This window comes from Podarcis vaucheri (genome assembly GCF_965113315.1).
Source record: "Podarcis vaucheri genome assembly, chromosome: 12".
Classification (NCBI taxonomy): domain Eukaryota; kingdom Metazoa; phylum Chordata; class Lepidosauria; order Squamata; family Lacertidae; genus Podarcis; species Podarcis vaucheri.
Window position 1 is genome coordinate 36,584,163 of NC_138750.1, and position 24,328 is coordinate 36,608,490.

General features: G+C 43.1%; 1 protein-coding gene and 1 long non-coding RNA gene across 3 annotated transcripts; one reads left to right on the forward strand and one right to left on the reverse strand.

Annotated features, from left to right (window-relative positions):
• Positions 1-6,341: 6,341 nt before the first annotated feature.
• Positions 6,342-14,160, reverse strand: LOC309515918. Of its 2 annotated transcripts, none has more exons than XR_014212728.1 (2): positions 14,091-14,160; positions 6,342-7,811 (listed from the first exon to the last, which is right to left on the reverse strand). It is a non-coding gene; the product is annotated as an uncharacterized lncRNA (long non-coding RNA). The 2 variants fall into 2 exon arrangements; XR_014212729.1 differs by having other exon boundaries at positions 14,080-14,160.
• Positions 13,533-22,770, forward strand: BET1 (Bet1 golgi vesicular membrane trafficking protein). Its single transcript, XM_082194222.1, has 4 exons — positions 13,533-13,719; positions 20,256-20,371; positions 21,379-21,435; positions 22,238-22,770. Exons 1-4 carry the CDS (start codon positions 13,701-13,703, stop codon positions 22,391-22,393), a joined length of 348 nt encoding a protein of 115 aa, XP_082050348.1. The 5' UTR covers positions 13,533-13,700; the 3' UTR covers positions 22,394-22,770.
• Positions 22,771-24,328: the final 1,558 nt, after the last annotated feature.

Here is a 24,328-nt window from a genome sequence, read left to right on the forward strand (position 1 = left end):
AATCACTCCTTTGTGCAGGTGACACTGAAGAGGTTTACAGTGTAGAATGGGGAGGGAGTCCGTTTTTCTTTGGCTTTATATTTTTCACATTTGTTTTCTTCTCTGTCCTCTCATTATTTACACTCATACTTACACACATTTTGTTCACTTCTCTTTTGCCAAAGACCTGCCCACCCTAATATTCCTCCTTAGTTCATTCATCTCCACAGCCTGGTCAATTTTGTATTCAGTTCACATTCATGGTCAGGAGTCAGCAAACTTTTTCAGCAGGGGGCTGGTCCACTGTCCCTCAGACCTTGTGGGGGGCTGGACTGCATTTTTTTTGGGGGGGTGAACGAATTCCTGTACCCCACAAATAACACAGAGATGCATTTTAAATAAAAGCACACATTCTACTCATGTAAAAACACGCTGATTCCCAGACTGTCTGCGGGCTGGATTGAGAAGGTGATTGGGCCAGATCCGGTCCCCGGGCCTTAGCTTGTCTACCCATGTTCATGGTCAACAGCAAGGAGAGCACATTATAGCTTGCTCCTTGGTGGCCCATGCCTGCTTGCTATTCGCTGATTAGGCGAGCGGGTGGGACCAATTACCCAGGCAGCAAGCTTGGCCCTTTCCTTTGCTGCTTGGGAAATTCCCTGGGACTTCCCACAATGGCACCCATGAGGAAGGGTGGGTGGACTTCTTGAGCTGTGATTAATATATTTATTTTAAGTCATGGTGTTCCGATTAGAGGATTGAAGATTCTGTGTATACCACCCACTGCAAAACATTCGAAGAATGTTGAAATGGAATGAAAAATTGACATGTTTGGCATGTTCCATCTGCCAAACATTGCAGATAACTTTAGCAACTGATACTCTTAGCTACTGCCCCTGTGTGTCGCTGGTCCATGCCGTTTTCTTTCATTCACAGGTAGATTTCAGTAATGCAACAAAGCACCCAGCTCTTTCCTCTAGCATTTCCCTGCACTTCATATCTCACATGCCATAACTCAGGGTCATTTACCTAAAGCAATTCCATTTCCAGAATGCCTTTCGCAACCAAGGCATTTATGTGACTGACACCTCTTCACTTCCACGGAAGATTCATAGTGTGCACTTCCCCTGTCTGCTAATGGAGGTTAAGAGAGTTACTTTTGGTGTCAAAGTTATTGCAGTAGTTCATGGTAAGAGCACTTTATTTATTTATTTATTTATTCAACCCCCTTTGGGCAAAGGGGCAGTGAGCGCAGGGTGTGGGCTGCTACGGCGCTGCCCAAGGGCTTCTTATGGTAATAAAGAATTCTCTTTCACTTTGAGAAGGCTTAGTAATTGCAATTCACCTGAAGCCGGTGGAAAGCATAATGGATTTTTTGCTGTGTTTGATCCAGTTGCCAGCTCCCAGCTCCCTTTAGCCTCCTGTTTTCAGAAGAATAACTCGTTCCAACGCACTCGGAAATGAAATTTTAGGACTCCAGTGAGATTGGAAATGCCTTTGAAACTGTGCTAATCCCTGATAAAGGAAGGGTGTTTGCAGTTAATTAGGAATTTCTGGTTCTTGGTATGCAGGTTACCCCCCCCAAAAAAGACCTATGTTTCTTGTTGTTGTTTTACTGAAATCCAGCAGTCCTCCAGTTATTACTGGGCTCCAGCTGCCCTCATCCTTGATGATTCGTTATGCTGGCTAGTGCTGATGGGAGTTGGAGTCTAACAAGGGAGCCATACTCTACTCAATTAACTGGGAGGAAAGTCCATTAAGCTCAATGGAACTTTTGATTACACATGTCTAGAATCGCCTTGTTAGCTACAAGCTTCCTCTTTGTGGCCAAAGCGATCGCTCACTTTTTAAAAATAAATGTGGGGGCCAGCTAAATTCTACTTAGAGTAGACCCATTGAAATTAATGGACCCGAGTTAGACACGTCTATTAATTTCAGTGGGTCTGCTGTGAGTAGAATCTATGCTGAAGATCACCCTATGCTGTGAGCACAATTGCCTGGTATTATTTCTGCGAACTTAGGTGCTCTCATAAACGTACTTCCAAGTGAGCTTGCATAGGCTTAGGCTCCACATCAGCTTCATCCAATCAGTGCAGTTTGGTCGCCATGAACCAGTCTTCCAGGAAACAAGGCTAGCCACCGTTTCCTGTGACTTAAAGAGTAATGTCTGCAGTTTCTTAACCATGACCTGGCCATGGTTGCTTATGCCTTAGTCACATCCTGGGCAGATGAGTGTCCCATGCTGTAGATAGGGATGCCTTTGAAGAATTATCGGAAACTCCAGCTGGGACAAAATGCAGCCTGCTGTCTGGAAGTTGGCCATGGAGAACATATGGGGCCAATTTTGAAACAGCTGCATCGGATCACTGTTTGTTTCTGGGCCTGGTGTTCATTCTTTCCCTTGGAGATTATGTTTTTTAGAAACAGCCTGGATACAGGGTCCTTGAAGTCCTATCATATTCTGTATGATTAGCCAAATGTTAAGTTCTCTTTCGGAGGCTGTGCTTTAGAATTAAGCACTTGGGGTGGGTGCTTTTTTTGTGTGGTGGCTGCAAAACCCTGAAACTCCTACTAAAGCCAGGCAGATGCTATTTCTTTTTATGGTGGCGGTGGGTAGTACCGGCATTGGTGTACAAAGCACTATACAGCTTGGGACCAGAATATCTAAAAGATAATCTCACTCATTATACATTCAATGCTTCGAAAGGAGAGACTCCTGCAGATGTCATCTCATCAGGAGGTCTGACTTATACAATTTAGGAATTGGTTGTTTACTTGGTAGGTGGTGGCACCTACCTTTCAGAACTCCCTCCCATTAAATTCCAAATAAGCAGCATCTCTTGTTGGACCCCAGAACTTTTTTTCTGGTGGTATTCAAGGGTACACAGTACTGGCACCCCCCAATCACACACCCCCTGTTGAGGACATGGGGAAAGTAGGCAACAGCCCATTTCAAAATGTGGTCTGGCTTGCCAACTTTGTTTACCAGTCCTGCTCCTGTGCCTTTAACCATAACCTGGTATTAAGGAATTAATTGGGTGAAGCTTTACTTAGCATCACAGTAAGTGGTAGGGAAAGGTGCAGCAAGGAATGTTCAGGATTCATCCTGCACTCCAAGTTATGGGAGCAGAACCAGTAAAAAGTTGGCAACTCTTATTTCTAATTTTAATTCCTAACATTTTCATCTATACTTTCTGCTGAGGGCATGTTTTCTTGCACCCTGTGATCAAGTATTTCAGATTGCCTTTCCTCACCCTAGAGTTACATTGATCTTGGTGCTTTCCGGAGAACATGGCTTGTCCTGCATTAAAGAAGCATTGAGATTTGAACTTTAAAAATGCTGATTGAATAGTTATTAATGCATGGTTTGTGTGAAATGCAAAACCAATTTAACAGCCACTTTTGAAAGCATTCTAATGTAGGTCATGGAACTTCCATAAACTTCCTAGAAGCAATCTTCTTACTGTGAATCACACACAATGCGATATTGATGGGGATTTGCAGCAGTACATTTTTAAAATGCTGTAATCAGTGGACAGATGATTGTTACCTTTCTGCCTGCTAGAGTTTCTGGACCAAACAGCCATAGGCTGAAATTGAACAGGTTCTATTCTCTCTCTCTCTCTCCCTATCCCTATCCCAGTGCCTGATCCTATTGTGCAGTGTGATGACCTGTAAGCTAATACTTACTGCGCCAGTGCAGTATCTCAACCTATAGTGTGTCATCAGTGATACATTTTGACCAGGGGCCAGGAAGCTTTTTCATCTGGGGTGGCACATTCTCTCATGGGAAGCAAGGTGGTGTGTAACCATGTGATGAGAACAGCTTAAAAAACAGACAGCAATTAAACACAACACAGAAAATAACAGCCTATAATTTTAAAAGCACTACAAAATAGACATCCGTCCCATAGATTGAATATAGGCCATGAAACTTCTTCATAAACCCTTGGCTTCATTTATATCTGGTCATCTTATTCATGGATTGAACCCCGTTCCCCCACAGAATGATGTAATTTCATATATAAACCACCCTTCGTCCCATAGGAGGTTGTTTATCATGACATTTAATATTCCACACTTTAGCATATGGGATACAGCAATGTCTGAGTGTCTCACCAGACACAGGAGAGCGATTAAAGGCGTAACAAAATGAGATACCTTCCAATAAACATAGACCCCTTTCTTTAACTATGCTAATGACCAGTCTTCTCAGTGGCGAGGTTGAATTAAGTAATATGTTTGAACACTGAATATGTAAGCTTATGTCTAAAGTCAATGGGTAGAAGAAACACCGTTAGATGTACTGCTGGATAAGTCTTTTAATTGTTCCAGTTTTTTGTTTTTTTTAAATGTTGTTAAAAGAAAAAAATATTCCACACTATTGGTCCCAAGGATCGTCCCTGTTTCCATTTGAATGATGGTGTGAGGTGAGGCTTCACTGGTACCTAAGACAGCTCCATACAGGCCAGCGGCTGCCAATTCCACCAATGTTAGACTCAGATGTTCCTTTACCAACAATTGCCCTCAAACTGAGCCTTAAATATGAGTTGCAATCCCTTCTCAGTTGTTGCTATCACCACCTTCAGCAAGGGGAGCCTTTTCACTTAAACAGGACCAGCCCACTTTAACAGCCATTGAGTCTGACAAAATGAGGGAGAATGTGGATAGTATTCAACTAAGTTTTACTCAAAGGAGGCCCGCTCTAGTGGGTATACTCAGAGTAAAGCCTAGCTGAAGACCACCCTGTGGTTCCACTCGGGCTTTTGAGCTGAAATCAGAGAGGGCAAGATGGCTAGAGAGGCACTGGCAGGCCTTGTGGACAGATTCCAATTCCCTGAAGAAGAGAAGCCCAACCTAAAAGTCATGCCATCTCACTCTAAAAGGTAAAGGTACCCCTGCCCGAACGGGCCAGTCTTGACAGACTCTGGGGTTTGTGCGCCCATCTCACATCTATAGGCCGGGGGCCAGCGCTGTCCGGAGACACTTCCGGGTCACATGGCCAGCGTGACAAAGCTGCATCTGGCGAGCCAGCGCAGCACACGGAACGCCGTTTACCTTCCCGCTGGTAAGCGGTACCTATTTATCTACTTGCACCCGGGGGTGCTTTCGAACTGCTAGGTGGGCAGGCGCTGGGACCGAGCAGCGGGAGCGCACCCCGCCGCGGGGATTCGAACCGCCGACCTTTCGATCGGCAAGCCCTAGGCGCTGAGGCTTTTACCCACAGCGCCACCCACGTCCCTCACTCTAGGCAGCCACTAATGATTAAAAAACAAAACAAAACACACTTTTAAACAGTACACTTTTAAACAATTATGCCCATAAACTGTCCTTCTGTTTGAGCCTCAACAAAATGGAGTCATTCACAAGATCTACCCACCTTGGAAGAATGGCAGATGAAGGTGATGGACTATATGGAACTGGCAGAAATGACTGGCAGAATCCGAGACCAGGGAGAAGAGTCGGTGGAAGAAGATTGGAAAAAGTCTAAAGACTATTTACAGAAATATTGTAAAATTAATGAATGTTAGAATGATGTTGGATAGAAATTAAGTGGTTTCTAGCTGTAATGTTATAAGGGAATATGAGAAAATGGACTATCAATAGGTAAAAATCTAATGTTACAATATTTTAAGATTGAAGACTAGGATAAACAAAGAGGGGGGGGGGATTTGCTGAACTAACAAACTGAACTGGAATACAGAAAAGGGAGGCGTGAGGAGGTCCGGGAAATAAGCAAATGAAAGATAAGTCATTGAAAGATTGAATTGTTTTTAACTATTTTTATTTTGTATTTTTCTTTTTTCTTTTGTAATATTTTGAAAATCTTAATATCTTTTTTTAAAAATGGAGTCATTCCCATACAATCATGAATTTTACATTAGAGAATGTTTCATGTAAGCCAAGGGTAGGCAATTCTTAGAGGGCCACATTACCTTGGTGTTAATCCAGCAGGGTCCACAAGTTAGCAGGGCCACCTCTCCCCTCCTTCTCTCTCTCTCTCTCTCTCTCTCTCTCTCTCTCTCTCTCTCTCTGCTGTCCCGCTCTCGCTCTTTCTCTTTCTCTTTCTGGGGCTTCCTTATCTCTCTCCACCTCTTCCTCCCCACCCAAAAAGCTGCCAGGGCAGGGATGGAATGCTGTTGCCTACGATTGGGACTGATTGCTTACAGAGGACTTTTGAAACTAGAGTAAGGTCTGCATGCCAACTAGGGCCTAAGGTTACCTACCTGTAAAGAGATTCCTGTGTTGTATTAACATAAAAATACATGTGTTTAATGCTATTTCTGTTTGTGGCCAAAATAAATGTGGTTGTGTGTTGTTGTTTTTAAAGTTCAGTCATAAAAGGCCAACAGACCTAGACATCAAAGTAGTAAGTCATTATTTAATGACCATTTTCAGGAAAAGTAAGAATTGTGTGCTCCTTGAATCATTATTACAGATTTCCTTTTTCTTGATATTATTAAGCACCTCTGAATAGAGCCTCTGGCTTTTACATAGGCTAGTAGTCATTGTCCTACCCAAGTTCTCCTCTTTTGACTCTGGAACTCTTAACCAGCTTCAAGAGTTTCTGCTGAATTTGTCTCACCCACTCAGCTGATTATTCATCAGTTAAAGCTGACAACCCAAGTGCTACCTTAATGTTGCCAAAGGAAAACATGACTATCGTTATGAATAAAGTAGGTAGCAATCAGGACCCAGCTTCTGGTAGATTTTTTTTTTTTAAAAAAAAAATCCAAACCTGAAGCCCATTAAAACAGTTAAAAGGTTGCTGCTTCCTGAGCCCTTGCAAAGTGAATGAATATTGATGGAAATGGCGACATTAAGATTCCACCAATGTAGAAGGAACACGATGCAGTGCTTTTCAACTAGTGTGCTGTGGCACCCTGGGGTGCCTTGAATGGTTGTCAGGGGTGCTGCAAGCAACACCAGCCTCTGTCCCTCTTTCCTTCCCCCCCTCCTCTGATGCCTCTGCCTCCCCAAGGCTTGTGTGGCTGTTTGCTGCAGCAGCCCTGGCTACAAGCTCCGCAAGTAAATGGTGACTTAGGGGCTGGCCAGGGAGTGCTGGTTGCCAGGAGCTGAAACAGCCTCAGAGTAAGCAAGCAAGTGGGTGAGGGAGCCCAGCCAGCCAATCCGCCAGTCCTTGCTGTTGGGAGAGGACAAACTAGTAGGAGGCTGAGTGGGCAGGTAGGCACTGTGCTGGCCTTCCTTGTACTTGCTGTGTGCAAGGCCTGCCTGGGAGCCAAGTGTCCATTGCTGAAGGGGAGACTTTCCACCATGCAGACCTGCCAGTGCCTGCTGCTGCCACTGCTGCCGTTGGGCCCCTAGGGCTGGGGGCATCCTCTTCCCAGGCCCCTATGGATAAGTATGAGGAGGAACCTCTCCTTGGGACCAGAGTGGGCAGCTCAGAGACCAGGTGTGGCAGCAGTGGCTGCTCAGAGGATTCCCAAGGAGAGGGAAGAGGAGACTAAGAGGGAGGGTGTTCGTAAAAGGGTGAGAGGCTGCCAGCTCTGCAGGCAAGGGGTGATATGACTGGGCTCCTGAGTCCCACAGGGGTGCCACAGACAGAATGTAGTTGGTCAAGGGAGCTATGGACTCAAAAAGGTTGAAAACCTCTCGGAGGTTGATGGTATTATTGCCACAACAACAACAGATGCCCTTATAGAATAAATTAGGTACAGTATATAGTTCAGACATTCAAACAAAGAGTTTTTAACAAGTATGAGTATCCTCTTGTTATCTTCATTAACACTTGCAGTGTGACACATGTGGCAGGAACCTGCGGATCTCTGCTATGACAAGGTCCGTGGCCTCCAGTGCTCTGAAATGCACATCTGCAACATAAAAAGAATGAGAAACTGATGGGGCTTGGGAATAATTAAATGACTGAATGGGTGGAAGTTCAGGAAATTTTTCAAAGCCGTTTCGTTTTTGATGATGTCATGAGTCTCAGGAGCTGCGTTAAATCACACTGATTGGGGAGACTTTTGCTGATTGAAGGCAGCAATCCTATGCATTGTAAGCAAGTCCCATTCAACCAAGTGAAAACATCATTACAGACTTGCGGCAGCGGGGTGAGGTGGAGAGATTGCAAGAGTGCAATCAGGAAGGTAGCACTACAAGTGGCGCTTGCAACAAAATGTTGCAGCATGGAGCCAGTGTGCCAGTCAGCCATGCCCTTCTTCCAAGAGACTCCATTCCCTGCCACCCCACCAGAAACCAAGCCTATACTTTAAATATTGCTGGTGCTTTACTTATTTTATTTTTAATCGTATTGTTTTGCTGCTTTGCTGTTTGTCACCTTGGACTCCTTACGGAGGAATGGTAGGACAGAAATGTAATACGTCGTCATTGTCATCAGGCTCTTTTTGTGTGTGTGTAACTGTTTTTCCTTAAGGGAAAACTTTGGGACTCCCCCTAGCATGCTGGTACCCCCGCTTGTCTTTCTGTAGCCCTGTTTTGCCATCTGCTGAGTTTGCTGTTTTGTGCTATGTGGAACCAAAGTTATAAGTGCACTCCCCGTTGATTGCAGAATATCAATGCCTCAGCAGTAGTGAAGGATGCTGGTATGCAAAGGACCTCAGCTAAATTCTAAGGATTCCCAGGATCATAGCAGTATCTGAGCCCCACCGGGATAACAGGACCAATTTTTCACATAAAGTTGCACACAATTTTCTTTTCATTTTTCACAGTAATTTGTGAACGCGAACCACACATCTTCATGAATAATGGGAACCTCCGGTTTAATCTAGGGACATGTTAGTGTCTATATTTTATTACAGATACTCAGTATAATCTTTTCATCATTAGAATGGCTTCCTATGATCAGTCCAGTTTGCCAGCAGCCTAACACCATGGGATGAAATGCAAGGGCTGAAACAATTGCCACACCTCAGACCAAGGACAGAAGGAGGAGGAGGAGGAGGAGGAGGAGAAGGAGAAAGAGGAGGAGGAGGAGGAGGAGGAGGAGGAGGAGGAGAAGAAGAAGAAGAAGAAGAAGAAGAAGAAGAAGAAGAAGAAGAAGAAGAAGAAACACTTTTCTCACTTTGGAGAGGATTGCTGGTTATATGATGCAGTTTCTACTTTTCTTCCTCCTCCCCCAAGCAGGCAACCCATTACAATATGCAGACATAGCACTTCAAAACAATTTAAGGATTTGTGGAACTCCCCCCACCACCTCAGCTCAACCTCTGCATGTACAACTGGAACCAAAGATGAACTCCTAACCTACAGTAAATCAACCATGAGATGCTTCCAAAATAATGCAATTCATATGCACAAAACTATAGCTAGAAATGTTTCTTAGAGGCTCTAATTTGGGGAGGAGGAACCCTCAAAACCAACATATCATGAACTATACAAGTGAAGATCAACAGCATCAGTTCAAAGATTTGTCCATTTGCACACCTGATGACCTCTTCCATCCTGTGTTGCTTTAGTGTTCTGGGTACCTGGGAAGGGGCTAGAAAGTGGGCAGCCTTTTTTTTTTAGCTCAGGCTTGCCAACAGAGATGATACTCAGCAAGTTAAAGAAACAAAGGCTCCTTACAGATACTGCAAGATATTTAAAACAAACACATGACAATACAGTAAATTGATTTAAGAGGACGCTTCAAGATGTGGTAAGCCGAAAGAGCATGCTTTCCATGTTGATTTCCATCATCTGATGAGGATTTCGCTAGTTCAAAAGGATTGCCAGAATTCCTGTCTGACAGGAACCCATGGGCTTCTTAGATGTTGCTCACCTACAACTCCCATCATCCCTCACTATTGACAATGCTGCCTGGGGTTGATGGGAGCAGGAGTCCAACAATGTCTGGAAGGACGGGGATCCTCCGTCCCTGCTGTGAGCAGTTACAGTGCTATTTAATAGGGAAACCCTCCATGAAGCTGTGAAATTCCCCCCAATCAGATGATGTCAGGATTGCTGCATCAGTCCCAAAGCCACTGAATGATTCTGACTGCCACAAGGTCACTGGATACTTTCCTTGAGTAAAGAGCAAACCAGAGCAGGCATTTTCAAATACTGATTGATTTTGTTCTGCCCAGCAGCCCAAGTGATTTATGTGCTAGCAATTACCAGTTTCTACAAGGTGTTAAATGAATAGGGGAGCGGCAGAACTTGCACTATATTCCCTGCAGGAAACAAAAAGTGCTCCTTTAAAAGGGAGACACGCTTGCTTTTATGCAGCTGATGTAGCGGATTGTGCTTATAAAAATCTCAGGCAGCCATTATCTAATTACAGTGATGGATCACCCATTAACAGGCAAGTCTTCTTTCGAAGAAGGTGGTGGTAGTGGTGAGAGAAGCAATTTCTTTCTCAAAACACAAGCTGATCGAACATTAAGATTCAGATGCGCAAAAGCCCAAGATAACAGCTTGGTAGCTCACTAATGGTGTCAGACAACATCTGTAAAGTACAGGGAAGGAGCAGACTGAGAAAAATAAATGGCCATTAAGAACATTGTGCTCAAGAGCCTGAAAACACAGAGGAGAGGAGAAAACTTCTACACCTGCGGCTACGGCAGTATTTTCCTCAAGGGAAGGATGCAGCCGAGAGAATGAACACAGGCTGCACATGTGGAAGGTGCCAAATTTAATCTTCCAGGCCAAACTAGGTGTGCTATCAATTAAAGATAAAGGGACCCCTGACCATTAGGTCCAGTCGTGGCCGACTCTGGGGTTGCGGCGCTCATCTCGCTTTATTGGCCGAGGGAGCCGGCGTACAGCTTCCGGGTCATGTGGCCAGCATGACTAAGCCGCTTCTGGCAAACCAGAGCAGCGCATGGAAACGCCGGAGCGGTACCTATTTATCTACTTGGACTTTGACGTGCTTTCGAACTGCTAGGTTGGCAGGAGCAGAGACTGAGGAATGGGAGCTCACCCCGTCACAGGGATTCGAACCGCCGACCTTCTGATCAGCAAGTCCTAGGCTCTGTGGTTTAACCCACAGCGCCACCAGCGTCCCACTTGTGGTATCAATTACATGGATGCAATTTACAATGCTTGGTTATGTGGGGAACGGCATTCTGTAAACAGTTGCTACAGGAAAGCCTAAGTAACCTTGAGATCATTGGGGGGGGGGGTGTGGGATGGGGAAGTTGAGCTTGAGATCCAAGGCCCATTGCAGAAGCCCCAGGGCTCTCTGCACCTGCTAGTCACTATCAACTCCCCTCCCTGCCATGGTCCTGGCTGAAACACCAAATGAGATGCAAATAGCAAGCTTCAGAAAGCCTGATTTCCATTCAAAGCATTTGTCCCTTTGGATCTTCCTGTAGTGCCACTGTCTTTTACTAAAACCGTGAACAGCGTTTTGGGCTATGATTGCGAATGGGGGGGAGGAGATGCAAATGAGCTGGAAAGCATTGGGAAATTGTGTTTGCCTCTGTTCTGTAATTAATTTTTTTTAAAAAAAAACTCAGTTAATCAGGAGGAGCGTAAAGAGAACAGAACAACAAGAGGTTTGTTCACATGGTATACAAGCTGCCTCTACAGAAGCACAAGTATTTGTGTGAAGGAATGTACACTTTCTGTGTACATGAGCATACACTTGTTGACTGTAATGTGTCAACACCTTTAGGAACGCAATAGGCAACTGCTGCTCCCCCCTGTACTGTATTTAATTCAGCCAAGATTCCAGTTACCTTGACTTTATTCTTATTGCTGTCACATTCCATTGCTATCCTTCTTTTCCCCTGTAGGGAGACTTAGCAGCATGCAGATGAAAGAAGATATTGAAACTGAGAAAACAGTTTTGTAACAGCTTTAGGCAAGGAAAAAGAAGAAAGGAAGTTGTACTCGAGTGATTCACTGCTTCCAAATGCCGCATCCCCCCCCCCCCCCCGTGAAGGTTATCATCCTGGGAAATAAATCTATAATCCTGAAGTGTATGGCATGAGTCACATCCATAATATAGGAAGATAATGCTGAATTCTCATGAAACATTTTGAATGGAGGCAAGTTGTAGGAGAAGACAAATTAGCTTTGCAAATTAATTCTAGGGCATTTCTGAGCTCAGACGTACAGAGAGAAATCTGAAGCATTACACTAGATGCTGCAGTAATGCCACCTTTGATATATTCTGCTGAGGATTCAGTAATATTGACTATGATATTTATTTTAAACATGTAAGTACTGTACTTGGCATTTATATGGTGCTTTACAGCGTGATCACATGTGCTAACTCAAAGGGGAGCTTTAGGTGACTCATGACCCCATATCTCAAGGACTGCCTCTCTGCACATGAACCAACCGGGACCTCATGATCATCACCGGAGTCCCTTCTGTGCCCTTTCTGAGGGAGATGCGAAATGTGGCGATGTGAGAACAAGCCTTCTCAGAATGCTCTCCCCAGCATTCTCAATATCTGTTTATAGGGGGCAAGCAAAAACAGTTTTATTCACCCAGGCTTTGGGACGCTACTTTTCTGCTCATTACTTTTTGGTCAGCAAGAGCTGCTCAACACTGGAACAGGCTACCACAAGAGGTGGTGGACTTGCCTTCTGTGGAGGTTTTTAAGCAGAGGTTGAATGATCATCTGCCATGCACAATCTAATTAAGATTTCTGCACTGCAGGGGGTTGGAATGGATAGCCGTCAGTGTCCTTTCCAACTCTACAATTCTATGATTCTATGAGTTGGCCCTGCTCTTCTATACACACTATTGGTGAGCCTTTCAGGTTGTTTTTACTCTTGCTTTCATACCTGTTTTAAAAGCTTCTTTCTGTAAGTCACTTTAAATTCACGTTTGGGGTAAAAGCGACTAATAAATCTAATATGATATAAATAAACAAATACCCCCCATAGGCAAAAACTGTCATAAAGGCGAGGAGCACACACGCACTCAAGATATAAGGGAGTATTCTGAGAAGAAATATATTAAACTGAGGCCGGGGTGCATCATAGGCTGTGTTCTACAAATCAACCCACAGCCCCACGTTTTCTAATCCTAATAAACAACCAAAAACTAACGAGCAGCCTCAGACTGCAATTCATTAAGTTAAGTGCGATCCTGTACGTGCCTATTTAGAAGTAAGAGTGCAACAATCCTAACCCCTTACCGGGGAGTAAGACCCCTTGAATTACTTCTGAGCAGGCATGGTTAGGCGTGCTCTGTAAGTCTCATCAAGTTCAACAGATTTCCTCCCCGGGGATAAATGGATTACAGCCGTAGATGCCCATTAAGCGAGAGGGTGAGAAAGTTGGAACGATGAGCAGGTAAATATGAACCACTTTCACTTCCTTTCCTTTTCCTCGACGGCGTGCTTTTGATCTTTTTACTTTGCTTTTTTCATTTTTGATTATTTAGGAATAGGCGAGAGCCCTCCGCCGCATACCTCACCATCCACGCTTATTACTCGCCCGTGGAACTTAAATTTCCCAGCGGAGGCATTGGGTCTCCTGGAACTACATTACCCAGAAACCTCCAGGCCCTGCCGCCTTTCCTCTTTGCCTCTTCCCATTCGCTCACGGGGACTACGTTACCCAGAGAACCTTGCGGGGGAAAAAAAAACCCAACCAGAACTACATTACCCGGAACGCTTTGCGGGACTTAAGCGCTGTCGTGGCGTTTGTGGGGTGATCTGAGTCTGGCGAAAGAGTTTCGTGCAGCTCCCCCACTTTTGCCCGTCTGAGTGTCGGAAGAAGGCCGGCTTCGAGAGGGGCCCGCGGGTCGCAGGAGCGAGGCTTCACCGCGTCTCCTCCCCCGCCCCACGCAGAGCGAGGATGAGGAGGGCCGGGCTGGGTAAGGGGGGCGCAGTTGGGGAGCGGGGCCTAGGCGGCCTCTGGGGGAGAGAGGCCTGTTGCCTAGCAACCCCGGCTGGTTGCTAGGGACTAGCATCCCCTTCTCCAGAAGGGTCTTCAGGCTAACTCTTCCTTTTGCTGCGAAGGCAGTGTTTTCCTCTCGGGGGAAGAGCTTGGGGTGCAGGGGGGGGAGTTGGGGGTCCCATCAACACCTGGCCGGGGGGGGGGACAGGTTACCTCTCCCTGGAAAGCGTCCCCTGCTCTTTGCACGGAGCTACTGAGCCCTGCAGGGCTTACTCCCGAGTAAGTGTGCGTGCATGGAATAGGCAGCCCGGACGAGAGGAGACGTGTTGTAACTTACTCCTTCCTTACTCCTTGGTGTTGTCTGCTGCCGTCGGGGGTTGGGCCTGGAAGCTCAGCATCTCTGCAGTTGTTACCAGAAACTTGAGTGGTGGATCTCTACGGTGCCACCTGTTTCCTGTGATTCATGTTGAGCTTTCATTGAATTACAGCTGTGATGGGATGAATTTGTACTTCAGTTTTACTTTTTGAACTGAGATTCGAGTTCACTGGTAGTGATAAGTAATCTAACGTTCTGTGATTGGGTAGTAACTGTCCCTACTTAGTGAAATTTAAATAAAAATATTCCCCCACCCCAGGATCAGAAGCTTCATGCCTCTGAATACCATTTGATGGACTTCCCACGGGCATCTGGTTAGTTGCTAATAGTAATATGAGTAATAACACATATATTCTACCTTTACTTCAAGGAGCACAAGGTGGTGCACATGATTCTCCCCACCCTCCATTTTATCCTCAAAACAACCTTATGAAGTAGGTTAGACTGAGAGTCCATGACTGGTCCAGGGTCATCCAGTGAGCTTCACAGCTGACTGGCAATTTGAGTGTCCTAGTTTGACACTCTAATCATTACACACTGGTTCCCAGGAGAAACAGGATACCGAATTAGACAGGCTTTTGCCAGTGCAGAACAGAATAGCATTTATTGCATTAGTACATAGACCACAGCAGAAGTTTTCCTTTGTAATCAGTAAGAAAGTATGGAGAAGGATGCCTTTGAACAAGGAGTTTTATTCAACTTCTTTGGGTGGGTGAATCCATATTTTGTACTGATCTTCCATGCTATTTTCCCCAAAACTTTTTGGTGCGATTGTTTCCAACAATACAACTGTTCTCTTTCTAGCTAGTGGGGTGAGATGCCATCCCACTTCTTTTGACGCAGACTTAATAATGTCTGTCTTGGCCATTCCTCTTCCTTTTCTCTCTTACATTGGGCGCTGGTTTCAATATGAACTGGCAGTATCCAAATCTTTGTCCCAGAAATCCTTTCAACTAGTAGTTCCAATGAGGAAATGATAAAGTTTTTTGAGAGGTGCTCACTCTATATGTGTCATAACTTAGTGGCAGAGCACACAAAATCCCAGATTCAGTCCCTGGCTTCTCCAGGTAGAACTGGAAAAGACCTCTGTCTGAAACCCAGGAAGGCCACGGCCAATCACTGTACTGTAATTTACTGAACTAAAAGGACCAATGGACTGACTCTGGATAAGACCCCTTTCATTGTTTCCAGGTCTAGTAGCAATACTATGAAAACAGCAGCATTTCCCATATGGATGCTCCACATGCAGTCTAGTCTTCATCAGGTTAATCATGTCCCACTGAGTGTTGTGAAATTTTCTCCCTAGCAGTGAGTTCTGTGAAACAAACTCCCACTCTTTGACCTGCGACCCTTTGTGATATTTTCCCGTTTATCAGCAGCTCTTTGGTGGGTGAATGCTAATTTTCATGGATAAGACAGAAAATACCATTTACTGTTACAATGGTAATATCACGTAATGGGCAGTGAACCCGCCTAATTTGAACAGCAAACTAATGGATAGCTAGGGTATTCGGCAAACTCTTAGTCCCTGTGGAATAATTAGGGACTTACACAAAGTTGCCCACACAGTAATTTGGTTATAACGCATTCTGCACAATGAGGTGTTTTCTTCCCTCTCTTGTCTCCTCATGTCCCGCTGAGTATTGTGAAATTTTCTCCCTAGCAGTGAGTTCTGTGAAAAAAACTCCCACTTTGACCTGCGAACCTTTGTGATATTTTCCGTTTATCAGCAGCTCTTTGGTGGGTGAATGCTAATTTTCATGGATAAGACAGAAAATACCATTTACTGTTACAATGGTAATGTCACGTAATGGGCAGTGAACCCGCCTAATTTGAACAGCAAACTAATGGATAGCTAGGGCATTCGGCAAACTCTTAGTCCCTGTGGAATACCGGTAATTAGGGACTTGCAGAGTTGCCTGCACAGTAATTTGGTTATAACAAATTCTGCACAATGAGGTGTTTTCTTCGCTCTCTTGTCTCCTCTTTACATCTTTCTTCCATATTTGGATTGATTTGTGAAAATTTTCTCTCTCTTTGCAGTGCAGAAACAATTTGTTTCAGGTGTGGGGAACGCGTGGCTCAGGGCCCAGTTGCAGCTCTCTAGGCCTATCTCTCCAGGTTACACCTTCTTGTTAACCACATCCCTCACCATCCCTACTTTGCACCTTCATTAAGTGTTTTGACTTGGTTGGAATGTATCTTTGAACTTTGATAATGCCTCTTGCTTGCCTGGAAGGGAGGAGAGATAGTGGTGTGTTGGAAACCAGTCTACTGTACAAAGGTAAAATTTACCTTAGTTGTTCCACTCACCTTTGCCTCTGATCCTGCCTACCACTGATGTGTGATGTCAGAAGGTTGTCCAGAAGAGAGTGCAGCCCTTAGGCCAATGAAAATGGTTCCCCATCCCTTATTTATTTATTATTACACACACACACACACACACATATAATATTTATTACTTTTCCAACAATTTAAACACAACAACAAACAAACAAAAAGACAATACAGTACAATACAATACAAAGACACTACATAACACTAACACATTAAACTAACAAAACAAAACAAAAACCGTTTAAAACACATCAAACAAATTCAATATCTTATCTTTCATTCACTTATTTCAACGACCTCCTCACACCTCCCTTTTTGTATTCCACTTCTGTTAATTTTTTCAGCAATTCCTTTCTATCTTCCCCTGTTTTCTATCCTATAATTATCTTGACACATTCTAACCTTATTTTTCCCTTTAATACTCTATTAATCTATTTATACTTAGTTCCTTATAACATTTCTACTAAAGCCATATAACTTCATTCCAACATTTTTCTAACATTCATTAATTTTACAGTATTTCTGTAAATAGTCTTTAAACTTTTTCCAATCTTCTTCCACCGACTCGTCTCCCTGGTCTCGGATTCTGCCAGTCATTTCCGCCAGTTCCATATAGTCCATCAACTTCATCTGCCATTCTTCCCGGGTGGGTAAATCTTGTGTCTTCCAGTACTTCGCAATAAGTATTCTTGCTGCTGTTGTTGCATACATAAAAAAAGTTCTTATTATTACATTTATATTCCACCTTGCCTCTAAGGAGCTCAAGAGACAAAGACTGGCCCATGGTCACAGAGTGAGCTTCATGACTGAGTGCGGATTTGAACCCTGGGCTCTCTGGTCCTAGTCCAGCATTCCCACATCTGGGCATCACAAAGTTAAACAGCTGTCTTCTTGACTTACCAGCATTGTTCCTTGTTGGAGTGTAATGTGAAGCTAGGGATTCTGAGAGAACATTCCACATGCATCACAGCTGCGTAGACCCCCAACTGAGCCAGACCCCTTGTATTTAGGTAGAGGAAGGTAGAAGAACTCTAAGGGTTTCTGCTCCCATAATAGTCATATGGGAGAAGATGGTCCTTAAGCTACGCAGGTCCCAATCTGTTTCAGATGTGATCACCAGCATTTTGAAGTATGCCCAGAGATGGACTGGCAGTCTGTGCAGACCTGGCAAAATATGATCCCTCTGGGCTGTCTCAGACTACCAGCAGCGTAACCCATTGAAGTTTCTGGCAAGTCTTCAAAGGCAGCTCCCCATATTGCAGTAGTCTAATAAACATGTTATCAGGACATGGATAACTGTGGCCAGGCTGTCTGTCCAGGAGCAGTTGCAACTAGCTTCCACTGACTGTCCAGGGTCTATCAGGACCACCAGGCTACAAACATGCTCCATATGAAGAGTGCAGCCTCATCAAGAGCAGGTTCAATCTCACCTCCATTTTCAAATGATCCACCCATGGATGAAAACTGAGGAATCTTACCTGTTTATTAGCCCTCATCCAGTCCATTACAGCTTCCAAGCCCTGATTCAGCACTTCCACTGCCTCACCTGACTGATGAGAAAGATAAGTAGAGCTGAGTTTCATCAGTGCACTGATGACCTCATTCCAAATCTCATTGAGTTCTCCATGGAACAAAGGAGGGGGTGGTTTCTCTCCTCTTTCCTGGACTGTCTTATGAGGCATTAGTAGCACCTCACTGATATTGCTGCTTTTTTAATCACACAGAACTCATGTGTGAGGATATTTTTTTTGCTTTCATGTTGTTTTCTCTTGGGATCTTTGTGGTAAGAGTGTGGGCCAGGACACTTGCTTCTGGTGATCAGGTGTGTGGACATTTGAATATTGCAATTGTGAAATTGCTAAGTGTGTAATAGAAATGTCATCGGTGGATTCAATAAACATTCTTGTGGGAGAGATGCAGTTTTGAGTCATTGTCTGAAAGTGACAGCTGAGATTCTAGAAGAATCTGTGGTTTGTATGTTGCGTCAGTCATAAAACAGAAAACATCTGGGTTAAGACATCCCTAGGGTGTGATACGTAACTGAACTTTGACTGAGTAAAGTAATTATTTGATACACAGCTTCCTAAGAAAAGTCAGTGAGCTGGTCTACAAGTTACATAATGAGTATTTCTGATATCTTTCGTTCTAGCCATTTGTAAATATTGTTCCAGCTAAACTCTGTGCATGGAAATCTCACAGGAAAATTAATACACACACAGACACAAATAAAACAAAACTCATTATTTCACTTTTGTTATTGGGGGTCAAATAGTCTTCCAGGCTATAAAGTTTTCAGTAAACTGGCAGAGTGTAAAGCATCTGTAATTAATTTTTGCACTCCCACTTGGAGTGGGATAGGCTTACAGGCTTATAAACTATGCAATTATAAACTTTACAATTCTAAACATTGGATTTTGTATTTATTTATTGTTCTGACTGATTTGTTTGTTTGTTTTTATGTGGGAAGAATAATGCAGATCAACCAAAAGGAACGTTTGAGCTAAGGATCATGTTGGCGGCAAAATGCAGTCTTCTGCAATGTTTACATTAGGTGGACTGATATAACACTTGCAGTTACATCACTTGTGGTCTTTGTTGCACAGTCATTGCTCTTTAATGCAGGAAAAAAGTCAAAAGTACTTCCTATCTTTCTGCCTGACAGTTTTGTCTTTTTGTGGTGTATCTGTTTTCGGAAAAGACAGACTTTCATTAACCAGCCTGTTGAAAGTTGTGGTAATGTCCGCTTCCAAAAGTCTCCTTAAAGTGGTGGACTACAGATTGAAGCCCTGATTAAAATTGGAAATAAATTAAGGCCAGTTACTTTCATAGTGTTGAAAAGGAGTTCCTTGCTCATTCTAGTCTGGTGACTCCGATGACTTGCATGTCCGGAGACTTGAATGTATGCAGCAGAGCTTCCAATGTTGTTTCTAAGTAGCTCTGCCATGCCATATTGCAGGCACTGAAGAGAGAGTTACAAACAGTACTTCCTTAAAGGCTGGGGTGAGGAACCTGGGGCCAACACATTGTTGGACTAAAGTTCCAAGCACCCAGCCAGCATGGCCAGTGGTCAAGAATGATGGGAGTTGCAGTCCAGCAAGAAATGCCATTAATGGCTTGTTTTTGCATTTGTGTGACACAGCATGAAGCAGCTGCGCTGTGTGTGTGTGTGCACGCGCATGTATGAAATATTTACAGCATGGATTTGGGGTTTCTTTTAACACTTAAAATCGATGCTGTAAAAATGGATGTTGTTGCATGTATCTCTGGCTGTATCCATGGCTGTCCACTAATTGTTGTAGTGTAGTAAATTCTCTTTTGAGCCATCTGGTAGCATTTGAATGTGCATGAGGAATTCATTCAGATATGCGTCTCTGTTCAAGTATAATCAAGATGGTGCAACAGGAGATGATTCAGCAAGGCATTAGCATTTTGGAAGGTGAAAGAAAGAAGAGTGATGGACCTGGATGTTTGTCAGGATGAAGTTGTGGGAATGGGAGTGATTCTGGACTGTTCAATCATTTTTTAATGATATACACTTCTGGATCCAAAGGTTCCCTTTGGTTTGGAATTGTATGTGGAAAAGTTTTGTGGGGAGGCATTTGGTGGAGTAGGTACATTTGTTTGTGTTCCCTTCATCTCCTTTCTTCATACACTTTGGGTCTTCATCTTGTGTAATACCAGTGCCTGCCTCAATCTCTTTAGACAGGTGTAATAAAAGGAAATTGCTCTTCCCCCTCTATAAATCCTGTTTGTTTTGTTTTTTGCTCTATTTATGGGGTCTAAACTGATGTTCTTCTTAGGTGAAGGAGCTGCTGGCAGCAATTATGGCTACAGCAACAGTGGGTACAGTGTATTTGAGGAAGAAAATGAGAAGTTAACAGAAAGTTTGCGTTCAAAAGTCACTACCATAAAATCAGTAAGTATATTATTATAGAAGCATTAAAATTGATGGCAGTACATAATGCTTGCTCAATCAGGGTAATAGCAATATATTCGCAAAAACTGAGACAGCTTAATTGAATTTGGGCAAAATATTGCCCATCAGAAGGCCTAGTGGACTCATTCATGGAACAAATTTTCTAATTGGATTTGAGCTCCTCCTGACCTTTCTGGCTAATCAAGATATTAGTTACAGGTTGGGAAAGCAGAAGCTCTGCTTATTTGGCACACCGTGACTAAGGGTTGCACTCCCAAAGGACTTATAAGTCAGCAAGGTCAGTTAACCGACCTACCAGTAAACCATCAGGCTAAATTATTCCTATTCCAATGGAATAAATATAGCTAAATGGGTTGTGTCAAAGCAAGACAATTCTCACCCCCATCAGCCTATGTTATTTGAACCACAGTGTGTCATGTGAGAGCAAGGGTGCTGCAGATAAAGTACAGTAAATCTAATTTGATTGGGCATTGTACACTATAAGGAAGATAACTGTTCTCTACTGCAGGCTTCCCCAACCTGGTGCCCTCCATATGTTGTTGGACTACCACACCCATCAGGGAACCAGGCTGCACTATAGCACATCTCTTACAGCATAAATATGGAGGTGGTTTAAAATACTCAAGTAGAATGAAAACAAAAACTGGGGTATGTTAAATTACTTGAAGCATCTCATATCAAGAAATAAAGAAATTTGAACAAAAGATTTGTAACATGACACTACAAAATGTCAATACTTGGCTTGAGTTGCTGTTAGTTTGAGACAAGTTTTATACAGTATCTGAAAACCGTAGACTAGAATTTACTATTATAGACTAGAATTTACTATTATCTTTTAGAATATTTTCAGAGTTGCCTGTATCTTGGATCTTTAAGATGATTCCAGAAAGCATATTAGCTACATTTGATGTTTCCCAAAGAAACTTAGTTTTGCATGATGTAATCCAGTTGGCAGTATGGGATCACAATCTTCTTTTTCCTCATAGCTTTCCATTGAAATTGGATCAGAAGTTAAACAGCAAAATAAAATGCTAGCTGAAATGGTATGTATATGATTAAAGTGTTCAGTTCCTTTAGATGAATTTAGAATTTGTTTAACTCTCTGACAGATAAATTTAGTTGTACATTCTTTTCTGAAATGTGTCAGTATATAATTTGTTGGGTTTTTTTGTTTTTTTATAAACCTGTAATTTTGAATTCTAATAGTAGATGTGCTTTTATTTCCAGAAAAAAAATTCTAGGTATTAATTTTTCAAACATTTTCATATGTTTACTTAAATTATTTTGAGATTTCTCTCTAGAATTTGCATCAACGTCAAAATATGCCTATAAATTTTGTGGTGTGCCTGGCCACAGTTTCTTAATTAAAAAAGAAAAAGCTCTCTTTTCTGGTCAGAACTCCACATGGAGAATCTGGCTTTCCCCACCTGGATGGCGAACCATGTTGTCAATTGGTGCCCTTCCATTTCCAATTTCATAGGTGAAGCTGAGCTTGGGGAACCCTTTCTAAAGAGGAAAAAAATCCACTGCTCATCTGTTTGGGAGGAAGAGCTAGAGTCAGACTCCCTCTCCCCCTTAAACAGATGATTGCAAGGAGTTTGACTTCGGAAAGTGGCTTTGCAAGCAGAGTCTCTAAAAGTCCCTTGGCACACATGCTGCTTTGGATCATGGCAAAGCTGTTTATCACATTTATATTCCACCTTTCCTCTAAGGAGCTCAAGACGGTTAGCATGGTTGTCTTTCTGCCCCCACCCCCAAATTCCCACAGCAACTCTGAGGTGCCATTCTTTGCTAGTTTAGTGTTGCAAATTAAAATTAGACTAATTTCCTACTTTGTTACTACAGGACAATGAATTTGATACAACAAGTGGATTTCTTGGTGCCACGATGGGTAGACTGAAAACACTCTCCAGAGGAAGCCAAACAAAACTCTTATGCTACATGATGCTATTCTCCCTGTTCGTTTTTTTTGTAATTTACTGGATTATTAAATTGAGGTGATGCATATTCTCCAATACGAGATGATTTGCGCCACGTCAAGATCCTAGAAAGGTATCTGCGAAAAATGATCAACTATTTTTTGTAAACTGCATTAAGTATTAATGCGTGTGGTTTCTCAGTGATTATCAGGACAGAACTACTTCTATTTTTAAAACCCTTATTTTGTAGGGTTCTTAAATTGAATTCTGCTCAAGGCTGAGCACTTTGTAGAGCCCCCCCCCCCAAAAAAAAGAGAAGTTACATTGTGGAGTGAAGTGTATATATTAAGAATGACATGCAAAGGATTTTTTAAAAAATGTCTAAAAGCACCAGTTTTACTTTCCAAATACCACTAACAATAAAATGAACGAATTGCATTTGATGATGCTGTAAAGTTATATTCAGTTGTTGTTTTTTAATGAAGTACATGATCGTGGCAAAGCAAAGTACTGTTAAGCCGCGTTGTTTCAATGGGAAAGGTCAGCATGTGCTTAACTTTGGCTGGATTATGTCCACGGCAGTTTGTTCATTCCTGCAGTTAGAATTTATATTAACCAAAACTGTTAAAAAGAATGGCTGATGTGTGGAGCGGCTAATTTTCTCAGTATCTTAAGTTGCCTTGTGACTGCTTTTTTGTGGTGTTAGGGTTTCAACAAAATCGGCAAGTGGTCCAACCCACAAAGAGTGAGCATGAAAGTGGGCTTCTGTGTCTGGATCTCTATGGTTCTTGTGTCCCGTTCATAGAATCATGGAGCTGAGAGGTCCTTCCAATGTAATCCTCTTCTACAGCATCCCTCATAGGTTGGCACCCTGCTCCTACTTAAAAGCCTTCAATGAAGGAAGAGCTACCACCTTCTGAGGTAGCCTGTCCCATTGTCAATCAGCTTGTATCGCCAGGAAGTTCTTCCTGCTTAGTCTAAATCCTTTTTTTTTGGGGGGGAGGGGTTGTTCTAATCCACTAGTTTTAATTCTGGACCAACAGAGACTAGATTTGCTCCATAATCTTTGTGACAACTCTTCAGATATTTGAAAATAGCTATCTTGCTTGTCTCTTCAACCTAACTTTCCACCTAGCACCTGGGCTCCTAGTCCCTTACACACACACACCCCTTCATTGCCTTCCTTGGAACGCATTCCGGTTCATCAGGATCCTTTGAGAATGGCAGTGCCCAGAACTGGACCCAGTACTCTAGATAAGGCCTGACCAAAGCAAAGTAGTATCATTACTTCTTGCAAACTGGATACAATCCTTCAAGACAACCTGGAATAACAGTTGCCTTTTTAATTGCCTCACACTGCCAACTCATGTTTATTTCTTTTAACATGCTGAAACCAGTCCAGAGTGCACATCTGGCTAGTTCCGCTTTCTCTTTCACCCTTGTCATGAATCTCAACATAGGATTGCCTCTTCTCCCAAGCTCCCACTGCTTCCATCTCCTCAATCAGTTCTTCCTTATTGGTGAGACTCGGGTCTAGGGTAGCAGTTCCTGCAGTTGGTTCCAGTAGGCTTATAGTTCTGTGTCCCTCTCTGGGTTAGGCAAAATGGTTGCAAATCAAAATAATGCTACATTATTTTTGTTTTCATTAGTTAAACCTTGATAGCTTATTAGATAGACTTACTGGTTAATATAACAGCAAAAGCTTCTTACATTTTCCTTGGTGTCGGTCTCATTGAACTTATTTGGATTTACTTCTGAGTAGATATGCATAGGATTGCATTATAAATTGCTAGCTGTGGTATAGACAATGTCATTTGCTTTTTTCAGGAATATTAAACTATTTTCTAGTGCTGTAGTCTTCAGCCTTTTCAGACCTGGGCCCCACCTTTAACTTGATGCACTTCAGAACCATGGTGCCAGGGCTGCTGTTGCAATCCACCTTGGATTAGGCCCAACCCATCAGTATGAAGAGCAGTATACTAGACTAAGAAGCTCTGATCAAAAGTTAAGACTTTGC

Coding starts and splice junctions, on each gene's coding strand:
- BET1 (XM_082194222.1), top strand. Junction 20,372..21,378: donor AAGTCACTACCATAAAATCA/GTAAGTATATTA, acceptor TTTTCCTCATAG/CTTTCCATTGAAATTGGATC. Junction 21,436..22,237: donor ATAAAATGCTAGCTGAAATG/GTATGTATATGA, acceptor TTGTTACTACAG/GACAATGAATTTGATACAAC.